The sequence below is a fragment of the Nomascus leucogenys genome, chromosome 4 (assembly GCF_006542625.1).
Source record: "Nomascus leucogenys isolate Asia chromosome 4, Asia_NLE_v1, whole genome shotgun sequence".
Classification (NCBI taxonomy): domain Eukaryota; kingdom Metazoa; phylum Chordata; class Mammalia; order Primates; family Hylobatidae; genus Nomascus; species Nomascus leucogenys.
This window is the reverse complement of record NC_044384.1, coordinates 79104742-79128130: the sequence shown is the minus strand read 5'-3', so window position 1 is coordinate 79128130 and position 23389 is coordinate 79104742. Positions and strand designations below refer to the sequence as shown.

Here is a 23389-nt window from a genome sequence, read left to right as displayed (position 1 = left end):
GTATGACCCAGAACAAGTTAAATTATTTCACCCTCAGATGGAATCTGCAAAATAAGTATAACGACTTATCTCATAGATTCGTTGGCAGGACTAACGAATGAGGTACTCAAGGACACATTGCAATTGCCCTATACATGTTAAACCATTGCCAAATCTGGTATTCTCCGAATGTCTTTGAGGGGTCCCCTAGAAAAAGATCTCAAAGGCTGTGAATCGTAAGGGATCACCTTGCTAAGCAACCGGCAGGCACTGACAGTTGTACTCCGCAGAAAAATAAATAAATAAAACAAAAGACTCCCCGCCCCGCCGCCCTCTTCTTCTGGGGAAAGACTGGGGATTGGAAGGAGAACCCTAGAAAGCCAACAGGGAACCTGCGCGTGGCTGGGCGGACGGCGCCTTTGACCGGAGGAACTCAACCTCCTCCGGAACTCAACCTCCTCCGGAACTCAACCTCCTCCGGAACTCACCCTCCTCCGGAACTCAACCTCCTCCGGAACTCAACCTCCTCCGGAACTCAACCCCCGTCGCTCGAGTTTGTTTCGCTTCCGTCGGGACTCTGCGGAGTGGACCGGAGTGAACACAACTTCCGGCCCCACTGAGCGGTGTCCTGAGCCTATTCCTCCAGTTCGGTAGTAGAGGTCCGCTGCCTACCTTGGTGCAGGAGACACCTGGAGTCGCTGGGGGAGCTCCGCGCCGCCGGACGCCTGTGACCATGTGGAGGCTGCTGGCTCGCGCTAGTGCGCCGCTCCTGCGGGTGCCCTTGTCAGGTCAGAAGTCCCTTTTGGTTCCTAAAGACTTTACCCCTCTTCCTGCCCCACCCTCCAGTGCTTTTTCTCCCTAACCCAAAAGGCGGCTCTGCATATGCTTGGTGAAGCACTGGTTAGGGACTACGCTATCCCACCGCCGACCTCCGCCGTAGGGGTTCGTGCAAGAGAGTCACAGCTGCGTCGGAGTCGGCGCCCAGAGACCCCGGCTAGCCTTTTGCGGAGCCTGAGCCTTTGAGTCCATTTAGTGGAATCCGCATCCCACACAAGACTCCTCCGGCGGAAGTACTTTTGGGCGGGCGCGGTGGCTCACGCCTTTAATACCAGCACTTTGGGAGGCCGAGGCGGGCGAATCACTTGAGGTCAGGAGTTTGAAACCAGCCCGGCCAACATGGTGAAACCCCGTCTCTACTAAAAATACAAAAAAATTAGCTGGGCGTGGTCGTGGGCGCCTGTAATCCCAGCTACTCGGGAAGCTGAGGCAGGAGAATCTCTTGAACCCGGGAGGCGGAGGTTGCAGTGAGCCGAGATCGCGCCACTGCACTGGAGCCTGGGCGACAGAGCAAGACTCCGTCTCAAAAAAATAAATAAAAATAAGTAGTACCTTTGGCCCAGGTTATTTCGGGGTCCCGGCCTTGTTACCTTCGTCATTTAACTTGATTTGTCTTTGTAGATTCTTGGGCACCCCTCCCCGCCAGTGCTGGCCTGAAGACACTGCTCCCAGTACCAAGTTTTGAAGGTGAGAGCTTGTCTTTCTCCTGTTTGTAAATCTTTTCTCTGATGGAAACCAGGAGCGGGTGGGAGATGACATAGGAGTGTTCTCGTGTTTCCCATCCCCGTTCTCTCTTTCAATAAATATGTTTTTAGAGCTTACAGTTTTGCCAACCAATATTCTGAGCACTAGAAATAAATCAAAGAACAAAGGAAACCAAAAAAGTTCCCTGCTCTTACGGAGCAGCGTCTAATGAGATAGCTCCCCTAACGCCTCCCACTGGTGTGTGTCCCATGGTCCACTCAGCCAGTAGTCATTGGCCTGAAATCTGGATTTTTGGCCGGGTATGGTGGCTAACGCCTGTAATCACAGCACTTTAGGAGGTGGAGGCGGGTGGATCACTTGAGGCCAGGAGTTGGAGACCAGCCTGCCAACCAGGTGAAACCCCGTCTCTACTAAAAATACAAAAAATTAGCTGGGCGTGGTAGTTTACACCTGTAATCCCAGCTACTCAGCAGGCCACTGCACTCCAGCCTGGGCAACAGAGTGAGACTCTGTCTCAAAAGAAAAAAAAAAAATCTGGACTTTTGATGTTCTTTCCAAATAAGTTTACATATATGCAGTCATCTAACGATATATGAAAAAGCTTTAATTTGTTAAATTTAAGCCACAATATCGTAAAACTAGTTTACTTTTTAAAAAAGAAATATACTGGAACCCTCAAAAAAAATGAATAGGGTCTGTACATCTGAGGGTCTTCTGTGCAGAATTGTTAAACCACCATATGTTTTAAAAGTACATTTTGACTTGTAGGTGAAAGAAAGCATTACTAAGTTTCTCTGTAGCTACATATAGAAGCTGAGGGGCAGCTTCTGAAACTCTGATAGTAATAATTTGATATTTCCTCAAACTCTTCTATTTTGTATTTGTCTCCATTATAAAGCCATACTTGGTTCACTTTAGAAATTTTTAAAAATGATTTGTATGTTAACTTTTTTCCCCAAATTGTCAAGTAAGGATGATAAAGACGATGTCACATGTCTGGCCTGAAGTTTTGCCCACGCACCTAAACCTGGCACACTGACCTGTGCAGGTCTCAGCATAAAAAGTCCCTGCATATATGAGAGAAAGAGCATTGATCAAAGGATTCCTAGGTTGTAAGTTTCTCAACAAGAATGTGGCAGAGCTGGAGAACTTAGATATTTTTATGTACAATATAGTATTCTTCCACTACCCCCATTAACATCCAGAGAGGCAGGGAAATATATGTATATATTTTTGTGACATGGTATGTAGCTTTGCTGTTGAACTGGATGGCATAGACCAGATTATAAAATGTTTTTAGCCCTCGGGTTCCTCTTCTATAAAATGGAGATTAAAAATACTACCTGCCTAATATCCTGTTTGTTGATCTGGGTAATAGTGATGTGTGTTCATGTGTTCACTTTCTGGTAATTCACTGAGCTGAATTACCAAATTATCAAATTTGGCCCTTTGATATAGCTGTGTTAACTTTGACAAGTTTAAAATTTTTAAAAAGGGAGCCCTGAAAGAATACCAAGGCTATAAAGTTATTTTAAAGATTAAGCAAACTAGTGATTTCCAAACAATCCCTGTTACAGTGTTAAGCACAGAGTTGGTGATTAATAAGTGCATTTGGATTCAGAGGATAAAACTTTGCTGTCTTTAAAGTTTTAGAGGCCGGGTGCGGTGGCTCATGCCTGTAATCCCAGCACTTTGGGAGGCCAAGGCGGGCGGATCACGAGGTCAGGAGATCGAGACCATCCTGGCTAACACAGTGAAACCCCGTCTCTACTTAAAAAATACAAAAAATTAGCCGGGCGAGGTGGTGGGTGCCTGTAGTCCCAGCTACTCGGGAGGCTGAGGCAGGAGAATGGCGTGAACCCCGGGGGGCGGAGCCTGCAGTGAGCCGAGATCGTGCCACTGCACTCCAGCCTGGGCGACAGCAAGACTCTGTCTCAAAAAAAAAAATAAATAAATAAAGTTTTAGAAACATTTGCGTTAGCCACTGTCACAGCCAGAAGATTCCAGTGTCACTAAAAGCATCCGCAAAAATGTAATATACCTTTACAGTTACTGTTCAGTGGTAACTTTAAGACTTTCAGGCTGGATATGGTGGCTCACACTTGTAATCCCAACACTTTGGGAGGTAAAGGCAGGAAAATCACTTGAGGCCAGGAGTTTGAAACCAACCTGGGCAACATAGTGAGACCCTGTCTCTACCAAAAAATGAAGAAGAAAGAAATTAAGACTTTCACCTGTTATAAATCCTTCTAGGAAAATAGATCTTTTGAGATGTGTAGTTTTACTTTATCCTGGTTGTTTGTGCTTCTTTTAGATGTTTCCATTCCTGAAAAACCCAAGCTTAGATTTATTGAAAGGGTACCACTTGTGCCAAAAGTAAGAAGAGAACCTAAAAATTTAAATGACATACGGGGACCTTCCACTGAAGCTACGGAGTTTACAGAAGGCAATTTTGCAATCTTGGTGAGTGAATTCAGCATCAAGCAGCAATGGGATGGAAGCTAGGGAATAACAAAATCTCATACTCCTTGAGATAATTTAGTCTCTTCCTCCACAGTTTTTATTAGAACTGCCACCAGTTGCTCTTTAAACTGATATGTACAGAGGCTACTGGGTACCCAGTAAACATTTGGGTTATACATCTTTTTTTTTTTTTTTTTTAATGTAGAGTGAAAATAACGTAAAAGCAGGAGAAGGAAGGGGCTAGCTAATTTGCCCCATAATCAGATCATGAGATCTTTTCAAGCCCTGGTAAAAATAAAACCATCCACAATACAGGATGTGGAAGACAGCTGTTTCCTTACTTGTTGAGTAGCTTCCATGAAGACTTGATGTCAGCAGCCACACAAATGGGTGTGCACTAGGATTTATTTTCCACCAGGCAGCCAGAGTGATATTCTAAAGTCCTCTTCCTGCAGCCTACATAATCACCCCCACTGACCTCTCAGAACCTGCTGCCCACTCTCCCCATTCCTCACCCTACTCCAGCCACATTGGCTTCTGTTCAACTTGCCAAGCCCTCTGCTGTGCCAGGGCCTCCACATAAGCCTTTCTTATGCCTGGCACACTCCTCTCTTTTCCCTTGGCTAGTTCTTTTTATTCTGGTCTTAGCTTTAGATGTCACTTCTTCAAAGAAGCCTTCCTGGCTCTCCACTGAAATGGGTCCCCCTTCACCCTATTACTGTGTACCCTAGGCTTTATCTCCATGGGACTTATTAGAACTTAGATTTTTATTTTCAATTGTATCATTGAAGCCACAGTTACTAGAAGAGACAAAATAATAGAGCCCATAGAAGATATTGAAGTCCGCATGTGTTTCTAATTCTCCCATTCACTTTTAGGCATTGGGTGGTGGCTACCTGCATTGGGGCCACTTTGAAATGATGCGCCTGACAATCAACCGCTCTATGGACCCCAAGAACATGTTTGCCAAATGGCGAGTACCAGCCCCTTTCAAGCCCATCACTCGCAAAAGTGTTGGGCAACGCATGGGGGGAGGCAAAGGTGCCATTGACCACTACGTGACACCTGTGAAGGCTGGCCGCCTTGTTGTAGAGATGGGTGGGCGTTGTGAATTCGAAGAAGTGCAAGGTTTCCTTGACCAGGTTGCCCACAAGTTGCCCTTCGCAGCAAAGGCTGTGAGCCGCGAGACTCTAGAGAAGATGCGAAAAGATCAAGAGGAAAGAGAACGTAACAACCAAAACCCCTGGACATTTGAGCGAATAGCCACTGCCAACATGCTGGGCATACGGAAAGTACTGAGCCCATATGACTTGACCCACAAGGGGAAATACTGGGGCAAGTTCTACATGCCCAAACGTGTGTAGTGAGTGTAGGAGATAACCGTATATAGGCTATTGAAAGGAGGATTCTGCATTTCTAGTCCCCTCAGCCTACCCACTAAAGTCTTTGGGTAGCTCTTAAGCCATAACTGAGGAGCAGCATATGAGAAGATGATTTCTGAAAAACAATGTTATTTGTTGATTTAAAAAGAAAACTGTATTTTTATTAAATAAAATTTAAACATCACTTCAGGATATAACTTCTCATTGGTCATTCTTAGTCCCTTAAAAGATTAATAGGCCTGAATGACTGTAAAGAGTTCTTGGTCCTCCTGGGGTGTAAGAATGAACATGAAGGCTGAAACAAATGTTTGTATTCCCCCATCTATGATGCGAGTCTCACTTAAATGTTTATACTGCCTTTTATATGTACACACTTCAGGAGCCAGTTTCTGTGATATTTTACTAGGTTAAAAACACATTTTTAGAGTAAGAAAAAAACAACAGTACATAGGTCAATTCATTCAACATTTATTGATGCCCAGCTACCCATCTTCTCACAATCTTGGAAGGGGGATGTTGGACAATAGGCAAGGAACATACCCGTTGCCTTTTAGCAAAAGGAACCGATGACAAAAGTTAGAACTGCATCGCCTTTTCTGGGTCTGAAATTCTCCAAAGAGGGAGGGTGTTTGGCTCTGTTTGTGCCCCTGCAGAATCTAGTACAGTGCTGTGTGCCATGCACCACTTAAGTTCTTACTGCTAGTGAATGAGGGCCCTCTGGGACTCAGATCCTCATAGCTCCAGCTCTGTTTGCCCAGATTAATGTTCTCCAGACCTAACCAGCTGCAGTCTTCTATCCCCTATTAAAACTAAAGGAAGCACAAATTAATAGAAGTATCAAAGCATTGGCTTTTGAAGGTGGGTAGAAAACAGCACTGACCAAAATATTTTTTAATCCCACTTTCTTAAAAAATAAGGTATCAAACAAAGAATAATTTACTTTCAAAAGTACAAACTTAGCAGTTGTGTGCTCCTCACAGTTGTATACTGTGATTTTTTCATGAATTTTAGTTACATAATCACTAAATAAAGTTATCTGCACTAGAACTCACATTCACATAGCTGGCTTTAAAGCTGAACACAACTGAAACTTGAATGGAATTGGGGACAGTATTAAGTATTAAGAACACTTTCTTTTTCTTTTTCTTTTTTTTTTTTTTTTTGAGACGGAATTTCGCTCTTGTTGCCCTGGCTGGGAGTGCAGTGGCGCGATCTCGACTCACTGCAACCTCCGCCTCTTGCATTCAAGCAATTCTCCTGCCTCAGCCTCCCAAGTAGCTGGGATTCCAGGTGCAAGCCACCATGCCTGGCTAATTTTTGCATTTTTTTTGTAGAGAGGGGGTTTCACTACGTTGGTCAGGCTGGTCTCGAACTCCTGACCTCAGGTGATCCACCTGCCTCGGCCTCCCAAAGTGCTGGGATTACAGGCATGAGCCACTGTGCCTGGCCTATAACAGTTTCTTACACATACATTACTGGCCAGCAGTTTCAGCTAGCAACACAAATCAGGTGAGAGGTGAAGTGAGTGATAACCTCATTCACCTTTCTCACCTGACACCTTTATCTGTTCTTTGTTATGGTTCATGGAGTGTTCTACTGATGTGTGAGTTCAGTCATACTATAAACCTGTTTCTTTTATTTTGTGGGCCTGTATTTCGTTATTGAACTACAGTCCTGGGGCCAGCCATCTTCTCCACAGATTAAGAGGCTGTTGCTAGAACTCCACCATCACCACCCATAGAAAAAGCACTTTAAAGTTTCATGTTGTGGTAATGGGGAGAAAGGTTGGTAGCATTTTTGCATAAGTAGATCAGCCCATTCCCAAGCGGCTTTACACAGCCTCTGACAGTAACAAACCACGTTCTCATCGGTACCTTAAAGAGTTTAGGAGTCAAACCCAAGGATTTGTCCATGACTGAAATAAGAGCTTAATTATAAGTAATTAAGTCAGCAGATATTTGAGTACCTGTAAGCAGCAGGCGCTGTGCTAAAAAGTGGGGACACAGCAGTGAGCAAGATAGGCATGTGCTTATCCTTAGATAAACTTCACTTTTAAGACTACTACTGAAGCCTGAAAGAGGAAACAGATGTAGGGTGGTCAAAGGTGAGACCTAGAGGAGCCTGAAGAGCAGAAGTGCCCTGACTTGACCAACTCACAGCAGTTCAAGTAAGATCCTGTTGAGTTAGGTGTGCTACAATATCTGCCCATCACAGCCATACTGCACGCGCAGGCTGTAAGTTTCACTTCCTAAAGAGGCACCCACTCTGCTTGCTTCTCTACCCTGCAGTCCTCCTAATCAGTCCTCTGCCTAATCAGCTGTGTATCTGTATTCCCTGTCCCTGTCCTCCACCCAATTCTGTATACGTTTGTTCTTTGCATAATTCTTAATAAGTAGTTGATTGCTGCCCTGTTTAAGAAGTTTCATAATGGAAAGAGGAGAAGCTGATGAGGAGTCTGCGTGGAGAAGTGATGGTACCACAGAAGTGGAAGGAGGATTAGAAATGCCAGTCGATCAATCTGTGAGGGCTGTGGGAAATAATAGAAAAATGGAGGAAAAAAATCATAGATTATATAGCATGGTGTTCGTGGTTGGGATCACCAAATCCCTCTCTTACCCAGGGTAAGGGACTATACACAAGTCTGTGTTAACTTTCATTAATCGTGAAAGGGAAGAAATTTAATTTGAATTTACTGTGTGGCTGGCCCTCTTCCAAAAAGTTCAAGATGCACCTAATGCAAGAACTAATTCTTGTTCCTTTTGTCACTTCCAGATACCAAGGCTCAAACTGTTTAGCAGGAATCAATATCCTTCACCTGTACAAAGCACTGTGCCACACCAGGTTATAGGACAGATTGCCACCTTCTGTCTCCCCCTCTCCTCCCACAGACTACCTGCTAACAGTTCATTCTTCACTCATTTTTCTGTCTCTGAAACATCCCTTTCTTTAGTTTTCTCTAACCTTTATTAGCACCTAATCCCACCCAGATTAAGGCACCTAGAGTGCCCCCAAGATGCAAAGGTTTCAAGTCAGTGAAAGAAGGCCTGACCCTCCCCATAGATGGCTCACCTTTTTCAGGCAAATATGCTCCCAATGGTGGAAGCTAAGATGATCGCAAGGATAATACAGCAGATCATGATCATGATCTTCTTCTGCTCATCCAGACAAGGAAAGAAAGAATACATGAGAAACATCATCGCAAAAAGTATTCTGCAGGGAGACAAGTGCATGTGGACATGGAAGAGGGTGTGAAGGAAGAGAGAGCAACAAAAGGAAAAAGGAGATGGATCTGGCTTCTAGGGCCTGGAATGCCAACAGAAATGTTATTTTTGGTGAGACATTCAAAAGTTAGATCAAAAGGATTCCCAGAGGATGTTTCGTATGGTCATTCTGCTTTCTAGATAACATCGTGACAGATCTCCCCCATTTCCTCCTAAAGCCAGATACTCCCAAGGACTGAACCAAATTCTTTTCGGGGGAACACCTCAAATCTGAAACACAAACATAGTTACATTGCATTCTGTGGGAGTTAAACCATGTTCAAAAATTGCACTTTTGAACCATCTGATCCAGCACATGGCTTAAAAAGATGTGAACTACATTCTAAAACCTGAATAAAAATCACCACATGGTGGCACCAGATCACTGTGTTTCTGCATGGAGACAGAGCCAGAACTGTTTCACAATCAATACAAAGTCATTTTTATTTTTAAATTAGCAATAAAATAATCAAGTTTACATTTAAAAAATACAAACAACAAAAACCTTCACATGTTGTATTCCAAACTGTAAGCCCCAGGCCTCAATGTCAGAGGAGAGCAAAGGCCTTTAGTGATTTTGTCTCTTGTTGCTGGAGCCCATCCACTGTCTGACATCATAGCCATGGGCAACAGCATATCGCCTTGGCTCTGTCTGAGTGCTGGACTGTGACCAGCCGTAAGTAGCCTTTGCAAAGGAAGCTAATGGACAGTGCCTGGATTAAGGGTGCTCACCCTATCCTAGAAAGTGTTAAAGTCAAAGCTGAAAATATACGTGGTACCCAAAATTAAGGAGACTGCCAGAGACCAGCAGGGGATCTAAGGGATTTACCACTGGGTTAGCACAGACACTACACTTGAAGATTTCCTGGCGGCTGCTGCTGCTGCTTCCATGGTAAGAATTGAGTGAAACAAAGAACCTGCCAAGCTCATTAACCCAGTAGCAGGAAGAGCTACTGTGTAGCCTCTGGTGTTCCCCAACTGACTCAGCCCTGCAGATGGGACATCCTGTAGGCCATGTGAATATCAAGTTACTGAGGGATGTTCTCAGGACAAGCCTAGCATAGACAGCAGGTGGGGAAGGGTGTCAAAAAATTATACTTTCTGTCTGCTAAGCAGAAAAACTTAATTGGGATCAATTTAGCTCACTCCAGAGTTCTCATTTTATTCTCCCAGTATTCATCCAGAAAACAAGTTTCTTGATGATATGGGAAGATCACATTTCCACAGTGATTCATTTGCAGGTAAGCAAATGTCCTTTACCCAATTTTTATCCTAGCTCAAAGTTGGCTTTTTTTTTTTTTGAGGTCATAATAGCTTCCATTTTTATTTCCTACTTCCTGAGACACACACTTATATGTACATACATCTCATACACAATTAGAATATATCTGGAACACATGAGTGAATACACCAGTGTCATGAAATATTTCCAGAGTTTAGGATTCTAGCACCTTGTCCCTTGTCCAATTTAAAATCCCTGATTATTTTTGGCCCCAAGGCAATAGTCTCACAAAGCATCACTTTCTAACAATGAACAGCCAGTTTCTAAGACTCAGACATGGAAACATATTCCATACCCTCAGCCTTTTGCAAAGCATAACCTCAGATGACTGTATCATCCTGGTCCCTCCTTGAGTAAATACGAGAGACTACAACACAGAGAAAAATCAAAGTTGCCCCCCAAGCTGAACAACTAAGAGCTTAATTTAAGGCTGAATTTCAAACAAGTCAGCTCTTCAGACCAAAATGACATCTGCCAGCCCCTCATGTTTTCAGGACATACGGGCAACAAACAGGATTGGCATCCTGCCAGGTAGAAGACTCAGATCCAAGCCTTCTTGTTGCCAAACTTAGAAGAATCCTTCTGCTTTGTTAAAGATACTCCCCTAAAAAAATACATTGCAGTTTCTGGGAGAATACTCCATGAGGTAGAAAAATACAGCACCTTGGGAGGGTCTCACAAGAGCTTTCCCAGGTGCAAGGCATAATCTGACACACAACAGGGAGGAAGAAAGCTGGGTGGGTTCACACAGTCCAGGAGAAAAGGTACTTGAGAGCTGCTGGGGCAGGAGGAGGCTCTGAGGAGAACTCAGGGTCGCATCAGGTAGATCACATTCCCCCAGGGCTAGATTGTTAGCTGAGTCAGGTCCAAGGATGGTCGCAAGGAAACAAAGGAACGGGTCGCACTCGCTCTCAGGAAGGCCATTCAGACTCCATTCTCATCTGAAGACAAGGGTGGCCACACCAGTCTGGAGTGAAATCAGTTTCTAGGAGGCAGGGAAAGGAGGAGCTGATCAGTACACAGGAAGAAGGCAAAGGGCAACAGAAGGAGTCAGCCACAAACCTGGAAGGTGGGGAGGAAAGACCAGAAATCACTATGAAATAGACAAACCCAGGACAGAACCTGGAGTTAAATATCCCACTGTACAAAGAACAAAAAGCCCTACTGTGAGAGGGGAAAAAAAACAGAAAAGCCTCTAGGCCTTTTATAAGCCTTCTCACAGGCTGTCCACACCCATGGAAGGACGTGGTGGGAAGGGACAATCCCTAGTGAAAACACCTGCTCTGCAGGTCCCACAGCAGCGCCGCTCCTGAAGACAGGCTGCAGGAGCTGCTTTCTGGTTCTCGATCTTCATGAACTCCCTGCTGCCTTTCTTTTAGAAAACAGAAGGACACAATGAAAAGCATATGGAAAAAGTTCAGGGGTCATATTATGGCTGCTCCACCTTATGAGCTATGTAGCCTTGGGCAAATTCCTTGACTTCATTGCTCTTTCCCCGTCTGTAAAATGAGGATACAATGATCTTAGAGCAAGCATCTGGCACATTACTAGGAAATATAAACACACTATCTACCCTCCTGTTCAGAGACCTCTCTCCCTTGGGTGACATGGAGGAAGAGGGGAGTCCAGACCTAGGCAACAATCAGTCTTGACTTTGCTAGGGAACATGCAATACACTACAAAAAAGGCAGCTTAACAACTGCTCAGCAATTTAGCAGGTTAAAGACAGGGTTAGTCAACCAAAAACAACATATTAATTAGTCTGCTCCTCTTAATGATTCATATACCTTCTGAAGTCCTGGAATTAGGAATAGAAAGGGGCAACACGAATTTGCACATCATGTTTCATCCAAGGATATGGAAAAATAACAACTCTTATATCTTTTTAAAATTTCAACATCTATTTCAATCAGATTGTTCAGAGCCAAACCAAAATTTAAATTTAAAGTTCACATACAAAAAAGTCAAGGGCTAGACTCCAAGTGCCAGAAAAAAGAGGGGAAAAAAAAAATCAACCAACCACCTGTCTATGAGAGGCTGTTCATCTCACTGTTGCTTATCTTTCAAGATGAAGTTGAATGCTCAATGCTATAATAAGCTGACTTTTAGATCCTGTGGTCACATGGAAGGAGGAGGAATAAGAAGGGACACATTGAAACAAATATAAAAGGAAGGCACAGCTCTGGGTACTGCCATGGTATTATATGCCAAGTCTTAAAAATGTTTATACCCATTATTTCAGTAATCCAACTTATATGAGTTGGTAATAAAGAGAAAATTTAAATGAGAAAAATATTAAATAAGGTTAGTCACACTGTTAGCTATAGAAAAATAACATAAACCTCCAACATTGTGAAAATGTTAAATATTTGAGAGTATGGCCACAATCTCACATTGAAAATTAGATTTACAAAGAGATTTTAATGCTGTGGAATAATGCTAACTAGGTACAAAACTATGGATAATATAGTCTGAACTATGTAAAACTATGTCTGAGTATGTGAACATGCCACAAGGTTATCAGCAATAATATTAAAAGTTCATTAGTTTTATGTTTTCTGTATTTTATAGTTTTTTTTAACAATGCATGCTATATTTTATTCAGAAAAATATTTTAAAAGTCACTGGCTGAGCGCAGTGGCTCATGCCTGTAATCCTAGCACTTTGGGAGGCCAAGGCAGGTGGATCGCTTGAGTCCAGGAGTTCAAGACCAGCCTGGGTGACATGGCAAAACCCCGTCTCTACAAAAAATATAAAAGTTATCCTGGCATGTTGGTGTACACCTATAGTCCCAGCTACTCAGAAGGCTGAGGCAGAAGGTTGCAGTGAGCTAAGATTGCGCCACTGTGCTCCAGCCTGAGCGACAGAGCAACACACCATCTCAACAACAAAAAAAATTTTTTTGTTTTAAAGTCACAAAAGTCTTAATAGTCCCAATAACCAGATTGATATGCTCACTACTATTAAATGTGATTCAGGCTGGGTGCGGTGGCTCACGCCTGTAATCCCAGCACTTTGGGAGGCCGAGGCGGGTGGATCACCTGAGGTCAGGAGTTTGAGACCAGCATGGCCAACATGGTGAAACCTCGTCTCTACTAAAAATACAAAAATTAGCTGGGCGTGGTGGCAGGTGCCTGTAATCCCAGCTACTCGGGAGGCTGAAGCAGGAGAATCGCTTGAACCCAGGAGGCGGAGGTTGCAGTGAGCTGAGATCACGCCACTGCACTCCAGCCTGGGGGACAAGAACCAGACTTCGTCACAAAAAAACAAACAAAAAACAACAACAACCAAAATGTGATTCAGGCCGGGCGCAGTGGCTCACGCCTGTAATCCCAGCTTAGGCGGGCAAATCACCTGAGGTCAGGAGTTCCGAGGCCATTCTGGCCAACATGGCAAAACCCCATCACTACTAATAATACAAAAATTAGCAGGGCACCGTGGCATGTGCCTGTAATCCCAGCTACTCAGGAGCCTGAGGCAGGAGAATTGCTTGAATCCAGGAGGCAGAGGTTGCAGTGAGCCGAGATCATGCCACTGCACTCCAGCCTGGGAGATAGAGCAAGACTCCATCTCAAAAACAAAAAAAACAAAAAAACAAACAAAAACAAACAATGATTCAGTGGTAAGTCTATCATTTTTAACAAATTTTCAAGAAAATTAATAGTCTAAATTTTAGCATCACTATCCTCTAAGGTTCTCCAGGCTTTATAGTTAATGGTAAGTGGCTACCTTCTTTTACAAAGAGAAGCTAGGTCCACTGTTAGCTGGGTGAACTTGGCCCTGTTATTCAACATTCTCTTTGACTGAGTTTCTTTGTCTGTAAAATGTGCATAATATTGTATCTGTCTCAAAGGACATTGTAAGGATTCAATGATATGTATATAAGGTGTTTAGTACATTGTCTGGTACAACACAACACTCAAAAGTGTGTTAACTATCATCATTTAAGACCCAACCAGTCAGCAACAAACTCTGCAAATCCAAATCCCAATTCAGAGTTTCATTTACATTGAAAAGGATAGAGAAAGTAAAGCCCAACATCCATGAAAATCAGTAAGAATTCAGAAGACAGACTCCAGATCCAAGACAGAGGTGTACCCAACTTAGGAGCATGCTTCCTGAGTAAGGGGAGTCACCTGGGGTGCTCAGGTATGCTGAGAGAAGTGGTAAGAAATACGACAAGACAGAGACTGGGGACAGAATCTACAAGATAAGAGCAAATGGAGAGCTCATCCACGTACTGCAGCCAGAAACCAATAGAACTGTAAGGAGATAATCCACAGGCTACTGAAAGTTTTAGAAAGCTCAGTGTGTCCAAGGACAATCATAGGGGGAAAGAAGAGGAATATGAAATCTCAAGCTAATTTCCTCTTGAGGAGCCAAATCCAGAGTCCCCAAGAACCACTCGTTTACTTACATTTCAGTGCAGCAGCCTCTTAGGCCACTCTTATTTCAGCCCAACGGAAAGTCCAATAATCAATGCTAAAATGCCCAGCAACACAACTACTAGCACAATGATAATTATCAATTTCTAGAGAGAGGAATAAGACAAAAACAAATCATTATTACAAACAACCAAAAAAATAACAACTCATCCAAAACCCAACCCCTGTCACCTCCACGTAGAAAATATCTTACCAGTCTGAATAAGAGGCCTACATCTCTACACACAGACATCCTTCTAGGATACTTTATTTATTTTTAAGACAGGGTTTTTCTCTATCACTCAGGCTAGAGTGCAGTGGCATGATCATGGCTCACTGTAGCCTCAACCTCCTGGGCTCAAGTGATCCTCCTGCCTCAACCTCCTGAGTACCTAGGACTATAGGCATGCACCACCATGCTCAGCTCATTTTTTTTATTTTTGTAGAGACAGGGTCTTCCCATGTTCCCCAGTCTGGTCTCAAATTCCTGGGCTCAAGCAATCCTCTCACCTCAGCCTCCCAAAGTTCTGGGATTATAGGCATGAACCACCACACCCAGCCTAGGACACTTTAAATTTCTTAAATTACTTCTAGGCTAGGAATGCCAGCAGAGGGAAATATGGGGCCTCTCTCAGCTCTCACTGCAGTTCTGTATATGTGGACAGATAGAATCAGAGCCACTATCATGGGGTCTCTAAGGAGCAGTTGGCCAAGATAAAAAGTCACTGACAGATTTTTTCCGTTTTAAGAGGGAATGTAAAGGCATTTTTGATAGAGTTCTAATTTCCTACTTTTGCCCATACTCCTACGTGTCAGACCCAGTACACTGCCTGGATATCAGAAAATGCCACCCAGCCTGGATTCACCATGTAAAATAACTTCCCAGTCCCCTAAATCCCTGCATAAGCAATAGGTAAAGTTGGATGAAAAACAAAGAAGTAAAGAACAATATCAAAGCCCAAGAGAATCAGTCAAAGGAGAAAAGTCTAAAAAGCAGAAGCCACCAGAGCTGGATACTCACAGTCATGAGCACAGAAGCCTAGAAGCCCTTAAGCAGCAGGGGCACCAGAGGGTGGGCAAATACAGTGGTGTGGTAGAAAGAGAATGATTGGGATCTGAACTTGAATCTCAGTGCCTCTACTTACTAGGTGGCCTGAAGCCAGTTATTGAGCCCGACCCTCAACTGTCTCATTTATAAAGCAGAAATAACAGGTGCTCCATCAGATACGACATAATGTATAGATAGCGTTAGCATGAGCTAGGTACAAGGTAGAGAAAAAGAGAAGGGAGGCGGGGCTTGGGCGCCTGGAGTGGAAGACAATGAAGAGAAGATTTCTGAACAGAGGAGTCAAGTTTAACATCTGAAAGGCCCATGAGCTAAGTCCAGGAGAAGATTAACAGCACCACCTGGGCCGTGCATCCATCCTACAGAACTGCCTTTCAACTGTGGGTTCTTGGGGAGATAGCTTGTGAGCCAGATCCATGCAAGGCACACCTGGGAAGGAAGGGCAGGCAGCTGGTCTCTAGGAAAGGCTGAGGGAGGGGTTGATGAGGCCACGACAGGCAGGGAGGCGTGGGCTCAAGGACACGGGTGGGGGTGGCCGGGAGAGGAGATACTAGTAAGACAGCTGAGACGAAGGACAGCTGAGACGAAGGTGCTCACCCTCCGGGCTTCACTCTGATACTTGACAGCCTTTTTGGTATCTGCCACGGCCCGTTCCACAAAGCCCACTGACTGGTCCATGTTGTTCTCGATACGGTCAATCATGGATCCCTTTCCCCAGATGCAATAGGTGGTGGCAGCAGAAACAGAGACAGGGAGAGGGAAGAGAAAGAGCGAGACACAGCAAACAAAATGGACTCTCTTCTCTGAAGGCCACATGAGAGTCTCACCTTCCGGGCCTGACTCTGGTATTTCACAGCTTTTTTCGTTTCATCTCGTGCCTTCTCCACATGGTCCACTGTGTGCATGACATTCAACTCTATGTTATCTAACATCTCACCCTGCAAAGAACAGACTCTGGTTACACCCAGTAACCATCCCAGGATAGTCCTAGCCAATGTGGGGAAGGGATTCTCTTTCTTACAATCTTCAGTGGCAAGAGGAGCATCCAGAAACCTTGATGCATGGCCTTCCATAGGACACCCACTCACAGTCCTTGGTGGTGGGGTGGCGGTCACTTGTTCAAGAAACATTCACTGAATTTTACTAATTCTCTGTGACCAGCACGCCACTGGGATCCAGAACATACTGTCTAGATGCCTGGTAACTACCTATAAATATACTCTGAGATATCACCGGACAACCTTTGTTATTTTTTTTACACTTAAGCACATGGAGAGGAACCGAAATAAGGATATCTCATTGTTATTAGGACATCACTAGGATGCTGGCCTCTTCCTGGTCATTCAGACCTGAATCAACACCATTCAGCCTGAATTGAGTACATTCACTACTGCAGAAGACTGCCTGGCACACAGTACGTGCTCAATAACTATCTGAGGTGGGGAACATTTGCTTTCTCTAAGTTATTTCCAGGCCCTTTAACTGACAGACATTGGGTTTACCCAAGCTATTTGGTTATATTTTCCCTTCCAGACAGTGGTCTCTTGATAAGCTCCCCAACCATTTCCTAGCAATCACTTCCTGACAGGGAAGTTTGATCATTCCAATTAATCTTAGGCATCTTAGGAATTCTCCTCAACTACCCAACCCAACTCTATCACTTTATGGCAGTCTGTAAACAGAACAAGGCACTTACCACCACTTGAATCTCAAGCCAGTTCCTCGGCAAGGCAGTGTAGGGGAAAAGAAGAGGTGGGATGGAGGGACTTAAGAAATGGTCTCAGAGGCCAGCCGGGAATGGGGGGAAGCACCCAGGCCCTCAGCAGGGAACCAATGTCAAAAACTAGTCAAGCTGTGCTCGAGCTTCAACTAGGTTGTTAGTCTGCCTACTACAGAAGCAATTTTCTCTCCTATCCAAGTGTCAGAGCAGCTGGAAGTTCATGGCAACAGTGCACAGCACCATGACCCTGTGGCACACTTAACTGTCCCATAAGAACTAGGAACCATCTAACTATGTGAAACTAGCACCCTATGCAGGCAATCCAGAATTCTATCCCGAGCAAGCATGCCTGGGACAAAGTAAGCTGTCAAACTAGCACCACGAGTGTTTCGAGTCCTTCTGTCAATGCTATTTTGCTACTCCTTCATTCATGTTGTTGTCTGCTCTGTGCCTTAACAAAAGGTGCCAAAATTAAAAAAAAATACAAACAGAAAAAAAAATGGAAAAAGATAAAAATTTATGTTAAACCTGAGTCTTCCCTGTGAACTAGAGAAAAGATCACATTTTCAATGTCATCAGTGAACTAGTCCATATCAGCAGGTTGTTTAAAATGTCACCATTAGGAGCCCTGATCTCTGATTTTTAAGAAAGAAAAAAGACAAATCCTGGGAGGACTGCTTGAGCCTGGGAGGTCAAGCTGCAGTGAGCTGTGATCACACCACTGCACTCCAGCCTGTGCAACAGAGCAATACTCCATCTTAAAAAAAAAAAAAATCAAAAATCCAGGGGAACTGGGTACTTGACAGAACACATCAAACCCTGTATCAACTAGCAACGACTGCAAGGCCATAGGGACAGGCAAGAGTGACAAGGCTAAGATCACCCAAAGTGCCAACATTCAATTCGAATGCACACTTTCCCATGGGATTCTGTTTCTCCTTTATGCAAATTCCCAATGGTTCTCCCACCCTACCTCACTGGCTTACAGTATTCCCTTCCTCCCTGTTCTCAGGAGACCCTGAGCTTTCCTCTCCTCCCTCCCCACGCTGGGACTCACTGCCACTTACCTGATTCTCCACCAGCATGGCGATGTCCATAAACATGTCGTGAAGCTCCTTGATGCTGCTCTCCAGCCTCACAATGTCCTTGTGCCGTCCCTCAATCTCACTGAGGGCTTGCTTGGAAATCTGTGAGTCAATGATCTACAACAGGCCACACAGAGACTGTTAGCTACCCCTGCAAGAAAGGCTTCTCCTACCACAGCCCTCACGCACACTCCTGGGGAGCTTCTTGCCTCCCTGAACTCCCTGCACCTGCAGCTCCCCCTCCACCTGCTGGATTGCATGAGCTCCGCAGTGGCCTCCCTGCTCATGAGAGGGATGTGCTATCCAAGCACACAGGGCTCTCACCCCAGAAGTGAAGATGGCTGGGTTGCCACTCTCCAACATCTCCTCCAGCTCCTCATCGGTTGTCTTTTTGCCGGCTTTGTAACAAAAGAAGTAGAGTGTCAAATATAAGATCACAGTGGAACACCATCTGAGAAGGTCCCTGAAAATTAGGAACGTGACTTCCCTATAAAGACCATGGCCTTTACAACACTCCCCCAACTGCCTCCTGACTCATCTTATTTCTCCCTTAATCCAAGCCATCCTTAACATTATCAGCACTTACCTTCCTAAAGCACATATCTCATTACATTGCTTCCCAGCTCAGAACATTTCCCTGCCCCATTCACTACACTATGGCGTCCAAGGCCCTCATAACATGCTAGTTCATGGGCAAGCCCTCCCTCAATCCAACCTAACCTTACACTACTCCAGACATACCCTTTTTCCAGACCCTAGACAACCTGCCACTCCTAAACACACTTGCTCTTTCTTGATTATGTTCATACCATTCCTCTCATCCAAAGCACCTTCCACTCCACAGGCCCTGCCTTCCACATTATTACATTCCTAAAGGGTACGGCTTTATTTATTTCTCTAATCCTCCCAGCAACTTACACCACACTTTTATCCTCCCAGCAACTTACACCACACTTTTATCCTCCCAGCAACTTACACCACACTTTTATCCTCCCAGCAACTTACACCACACTTTTTATTTCATAAATGTGCTTTGCTGTCAAACAGACAGCAAAATGATACAATGAGTCCACAGGAGAGCAACTGTTTGGCAAGCATTTCCCCTCTATATAGGAGACAATGCTGGACCCCATACAATAAAATTACTTGGGCCTGATAAACACGGTGTCCCCTTTCAGCCTACAGCACAGCATTCAGGATGTGCCAGTGCTGTAGGAGCTGCCCTAGACTTAGGCACAAAATGTGCTTCCTGCTTGCTCTACCAGGGCCTCAAAACTTGGGATGGACAACCAGGTGGCAGGAAAGGTGGAGGGCACACGCCAAACCTCAGGTACATACTAATTTCGAGCTGCCGCTGGATTCGCCCTTTGCTGCGTTCTCGGAAGTCCACCTGAGCTTCATTGTATTTGGTCATCACCTCCACAAACTTCCGAGAAAGAACAGAGTGCTGTGGGATGATGTAACATGCAGTCAGGCCCCAGTGGTTCTGTAACTGTTATAGAACCCCTCCGCACCCCTACACAGCCATCTACAGTAGCACTGGACTTGGAATCAAAAAACCAGGGGTCAACCCAAGTTTTTTGTTTCCTAGCTTTGCACCACTGGGAGAGTCCACTGCCCTTTCCAAAGCATGGTTTCAGCACCAGTTTACTGAAACCGGTTTACTGCTGACCTCACGTGGTATTAGTGAGGCCAGAGGTCATCTCTAAATCTCTGAGCCCTACATTCACATGGACTAGTAGCATTTTTCTGGCACAACACTTGGCTTGCATTCTAAAACTGTCAGATTCCCTTCCCACATGTTATACTTACCAAAGATCCTTGAGTTCTTACCCTAAACTCATCTCCCCAACTTTTCTTGCTTATAAGTAGATGCATTATCTCAACAGCCCTGGATGCCTAAGCTAAAACCTTCCTAATAATTTTTATTCCTTGCTCACTTCTCAGCATCAAGCCCTACTTACTGGTTTCTCCTTTGGAAAATCGCCAATATGTATACTTTTTCCAAACCCACTACCACCACGCAAATTTAGACCAAAACCCTTGCAAAAACCTAACTAGGGACTTCCAGTCTCCTGCTTCTTTCCCACTTGTAAACAGCTTTCAAATGGCTACCATAATAATCCTCCTAATATACTGCTGCCTGAAGCAAATGCCTGTAAGTTATAACATCAGATCCAAATTCCCTAGAATGGTCCTCAAAGACCGCTAGAATGTGACACTACGTTATCTACTAAAAATTATGTGTCCACTATCCCACAGCAAACTTTTTTCTTCAGAAAAGTTTCTGAAGAAAAAAGAAAACTTTTTTCTTCAGAAGCCTATTGTCTTCATGTCTGCCCCTTACGTCCACCCCCCACCACTACCAACTACTGCTGCCAACACACACACATGCGTGCCTCACTCCTGCCCCTGTGCCTCTGAGAGAGGGGAAACTACTTCCTAAGCCTGCTCATGTTGGCACTCTGGCCCAGCCTCCTCTGGCTACCCCCAATTCTTCCTGAGATCTTTTGATGCTCAGAGCACCACGCATGTGTCTTCTTATCCCGTCCTCCTGCTGGGTCTTAGGTAATAGCTTTCCATGCCACTGCAATGGCATGCCAGTTCTTTAAGGACAAGGATCATATCTTTGATGACCCCTAAAGTGCCTAGCTCCAAACTGGACAACCAATGACTAACAATTGTTAGAAGACACTAATTTCCTCTCCTATAAAACAAGGAGGCATACTAAATCCTAAGCTGTGCTCTAGGAAGCCTGAAGAAGCTCTTCAGGGGCCTCCTTAGAGAAGGAGAGTACAAGAGAGGGGCCAAAAGGGCTGGACTCTGGCCCGGACCCCTATTTCAACCTGGAGAGTTCTCCTTTACCAGGTCTTCAAATTGAGTTTCAAATAAGGATTTTATTTTTAAAAAAATCCCTTCACAGTTAAAGGAAAATAATAAGAGATTGGACTAGATAATCGTGAGACCAGGAAAAGTCTTACCTGGGATTTCCGAATCCGAAGGTCTGCTGATGACCTGACCTCATCTTCTTCAATATGCTTCTCCATGCCTAAAGAGGAGAGGAAGGTTATACTTGCAACCTATCTCCGCCTCCAAGAAGCATGCTATTCAGTGAAACTTCCTCACTCATTCCCACACATCCAGCCCATGGAGATGTAACAGGTAAGTGTCACCTCAAAAGGTCAGCTCCCAGGTGAGCCACAGGACATGCATTCCACAGCCTTTACGATGACCAGGTTTTGGCATAACAGTTAACAGCATAGGTTCTGGTCACCATGAGACTTAGGCTTGAATCCTTGCCCTGGCACTTACTGGGTGTGACTTTGAAAAAGCCACTTAACCTCTCTTAATGTACCTGTTCTCTCGTCTGTAAAACAGAATAACTAACAGTCCCTCCCTCACAATACTAATGTGAAGATTAAATGAGAAGACACATAAAGTGCCTAGCACAATGGCAGGTGCACTGTCACTGTTATTACTGGAATCTGCTACTAATGACTCCTCCAGTTAAAATAGTTATTGCAATATACTTGGGGGGAAGAAATGGTAAATTGAGCTGAGCAATAATGCTTTCTCTTCTGATCAATAGCATGCATGCACCAAATACACTGGGCAACAATGCAGGCTCTAGCAACAGAACTAAGTAAACCTTCTAGGCTCTGGAAGAACTCAATCTATGACAGTAGCTTCATTGAACTATACTCTCCCAAATGGGGGGAGTGAGGGTATGGGAAGGTGGTATGCCTAGCCCACCAAGAAATATCTGTAGACTGAATGATATCTCTTGCATTTATATATCTCTAAAATGACTATTCAAATGTATGTAGGTGGCCGGGCATTGTGGCTCAAACTTGGAATCCCAGCGATTTGGGAGGCCCAGGCAGGTGGATCACTTGAGGCCAGAAGTTCGAGACCAGCCTGGCCAACATGGTGAAACCTCGTCTCTACTAAAAATACAAAAATTAGCCGAGCATGGTGGTGCATGCCTGTAATCCCAACCACTTGGAAGGCTGAGGGATGAGAATCACTTGAACCCAAGAAGCAGAGATTGCAATGAGCCGAAATTGAGCCACTGCCTTCTGGCCTGGGCAACAGAGCAAGACTCTGTCTTAAAAAAAAAAAAAGTATGTAGTTGCCAGGGAAATAAGACCAATAAGGGAAAAGTTGATGGGCCAGGTGCGTCCCAGTTACTCAGGAGGCTGAGGCAGGAGAATCACTTGAACCCAGGAGGTAGAGGTTGCAATAAGCCGAGATCGCGCCACTGCACTCCATCCTGGGGGACAGAGTGAGACTCTGTCTCAAAAAAAAAAAAAAGAAAAGTTGAAAGACTAAGTTAAAGGACCAAGTCACACAACTACTCAGCAGCTGAAAGCACATTTTAATTCTCATCTCCTAGCTTCAATTCTGGACTCTTTCCAGTACAGTCAGGATTTAAGAAAAGGTAAATTTCTCGGGCTGCAATGGATCGTTGTGGGGACAGAGCCCAAACCACAAGCAAAGATGGACCAAGTGGTGTCACTTCCATCAAGAGGAGTTTCAGTTCAGAAAGCTGGACCCTAGGGGAGCTGAGATAGATGGTGGTGGGGACTGGCTTGTTTTCTTTGTTCCCTTCTTACTCTTCAGTTTGTTCCGGACGTTGTTGGCCCTTTTCTTAATCTCAGTCGTGAGCTGCTCTAGGTCATCCTTGGTTTCTGGGTAAACAAAGGCAGGCAGAATCCGTTAGAAAGGAGAGGACTGATTCCTTTGTGAGCTACAGCAATCATCATCGGAGGAGGGGAGCTTTCTCAGGCATCCACTGCCAGAATGGTATTTATCCCAATGCACTCCCCAGAACCTGTCATTAGAATCACAGAGTGCTTATTTTTTTAAAGGCATTTTCCAGGCACCCCATCTCAGTCTACAGAATAAAAACACCCAGGGTTGGAACCGCAAAATCAGCCCTTTCAACCCTCCTAAGTAATCCTGCAGCACATAAAACTGTGAGAATTCTGCTTTTAGAGGAAAGAGCCTACCATGGGGGCTTCGGTTGAGAAGGTTCTAGGGAGCTTATGGGGAAAAGAGATTTCAACCAAGGCTAATCAACTTAAAATGAGGCAAATATTTATGACATAGCTACTACACACATCCTAGGTTGTATGGAGCAAACTAAGTATTGGCTATAACCATTCATTCAAAAGCCATCCTTC

The 23389-nt window shown here is 44.5% G+C and overlaps 2 protein-coding genes across 11 annotated transcripts in view; one reads left to right on the top strand and one right to left on the bottom strand.

Annotated features, from left to right (window-relative positions):
• The first annotated feature begins 495 nt into the window (after positions 1-495).
• Positions 496-5563, top strand: MRPL16 (mitochondrial ribosomal protein L16). Its single transcript, XM_003275201.3, has 4 exons — positions 496-767; positions 1438-1503; positions 3836-3984; positions 4863-5563. Exons 1-4 carry the CDS (start codon positions 713-715, stop codon positions 5346-5348), a joined length of 756 nt encoding a protein of 251 aa, XP_003275249.1. The 5' UTR covers positions 496-712; the 3' UTR covers positions 5349-5563.
• Positions 5564-5814: 251 nt separating this feature from the next.
• STX3 (syntaxin 3) overlaps positions 5815-23389 on the bottom strand; it is a 51817-nt gene continuing 34242 nt past the window's right edge. Inside the window, exons 5-12 of one of the 10 annotated variants that reach the window (XM_030810862.1) lie at positions 22820-22894; positions 21185-21252; positions 19542-19650; positions 18528-18601; positions 18186-18320; positions 15996-16106; positions 8436-8518; positions 5815-7893 (exon numbers count right to left, since the gene is read on the bottom strand). In XM_030810862.1, coding sequence (XP_030666722.1) covers positions 8441-8518; positions 15996-16106; positions 18186-18320; positions 18528-18601; positions 19542-19650; positions 21185-21252; positions 22820-22894 — 650 coding nt within the window. In that variant the 3' untranslated portion in view covers positions 5815-7893; positions 8436-8440. Of the gene's footprint in view, positions 10971-14325; positions 14440-15995; positions 16107-16150; positions 16337-18185; positions 18321-18527; positions 18602-19541; positions 19651-21184; positions 21253-22819; positions 22895-23389 lie in introns of those variants that run through there. The other 9 variants (XR_004029670.1, XM_030810860.1, XM_030810861.1 and 6 more) reach the window with 9 other exon arrangements.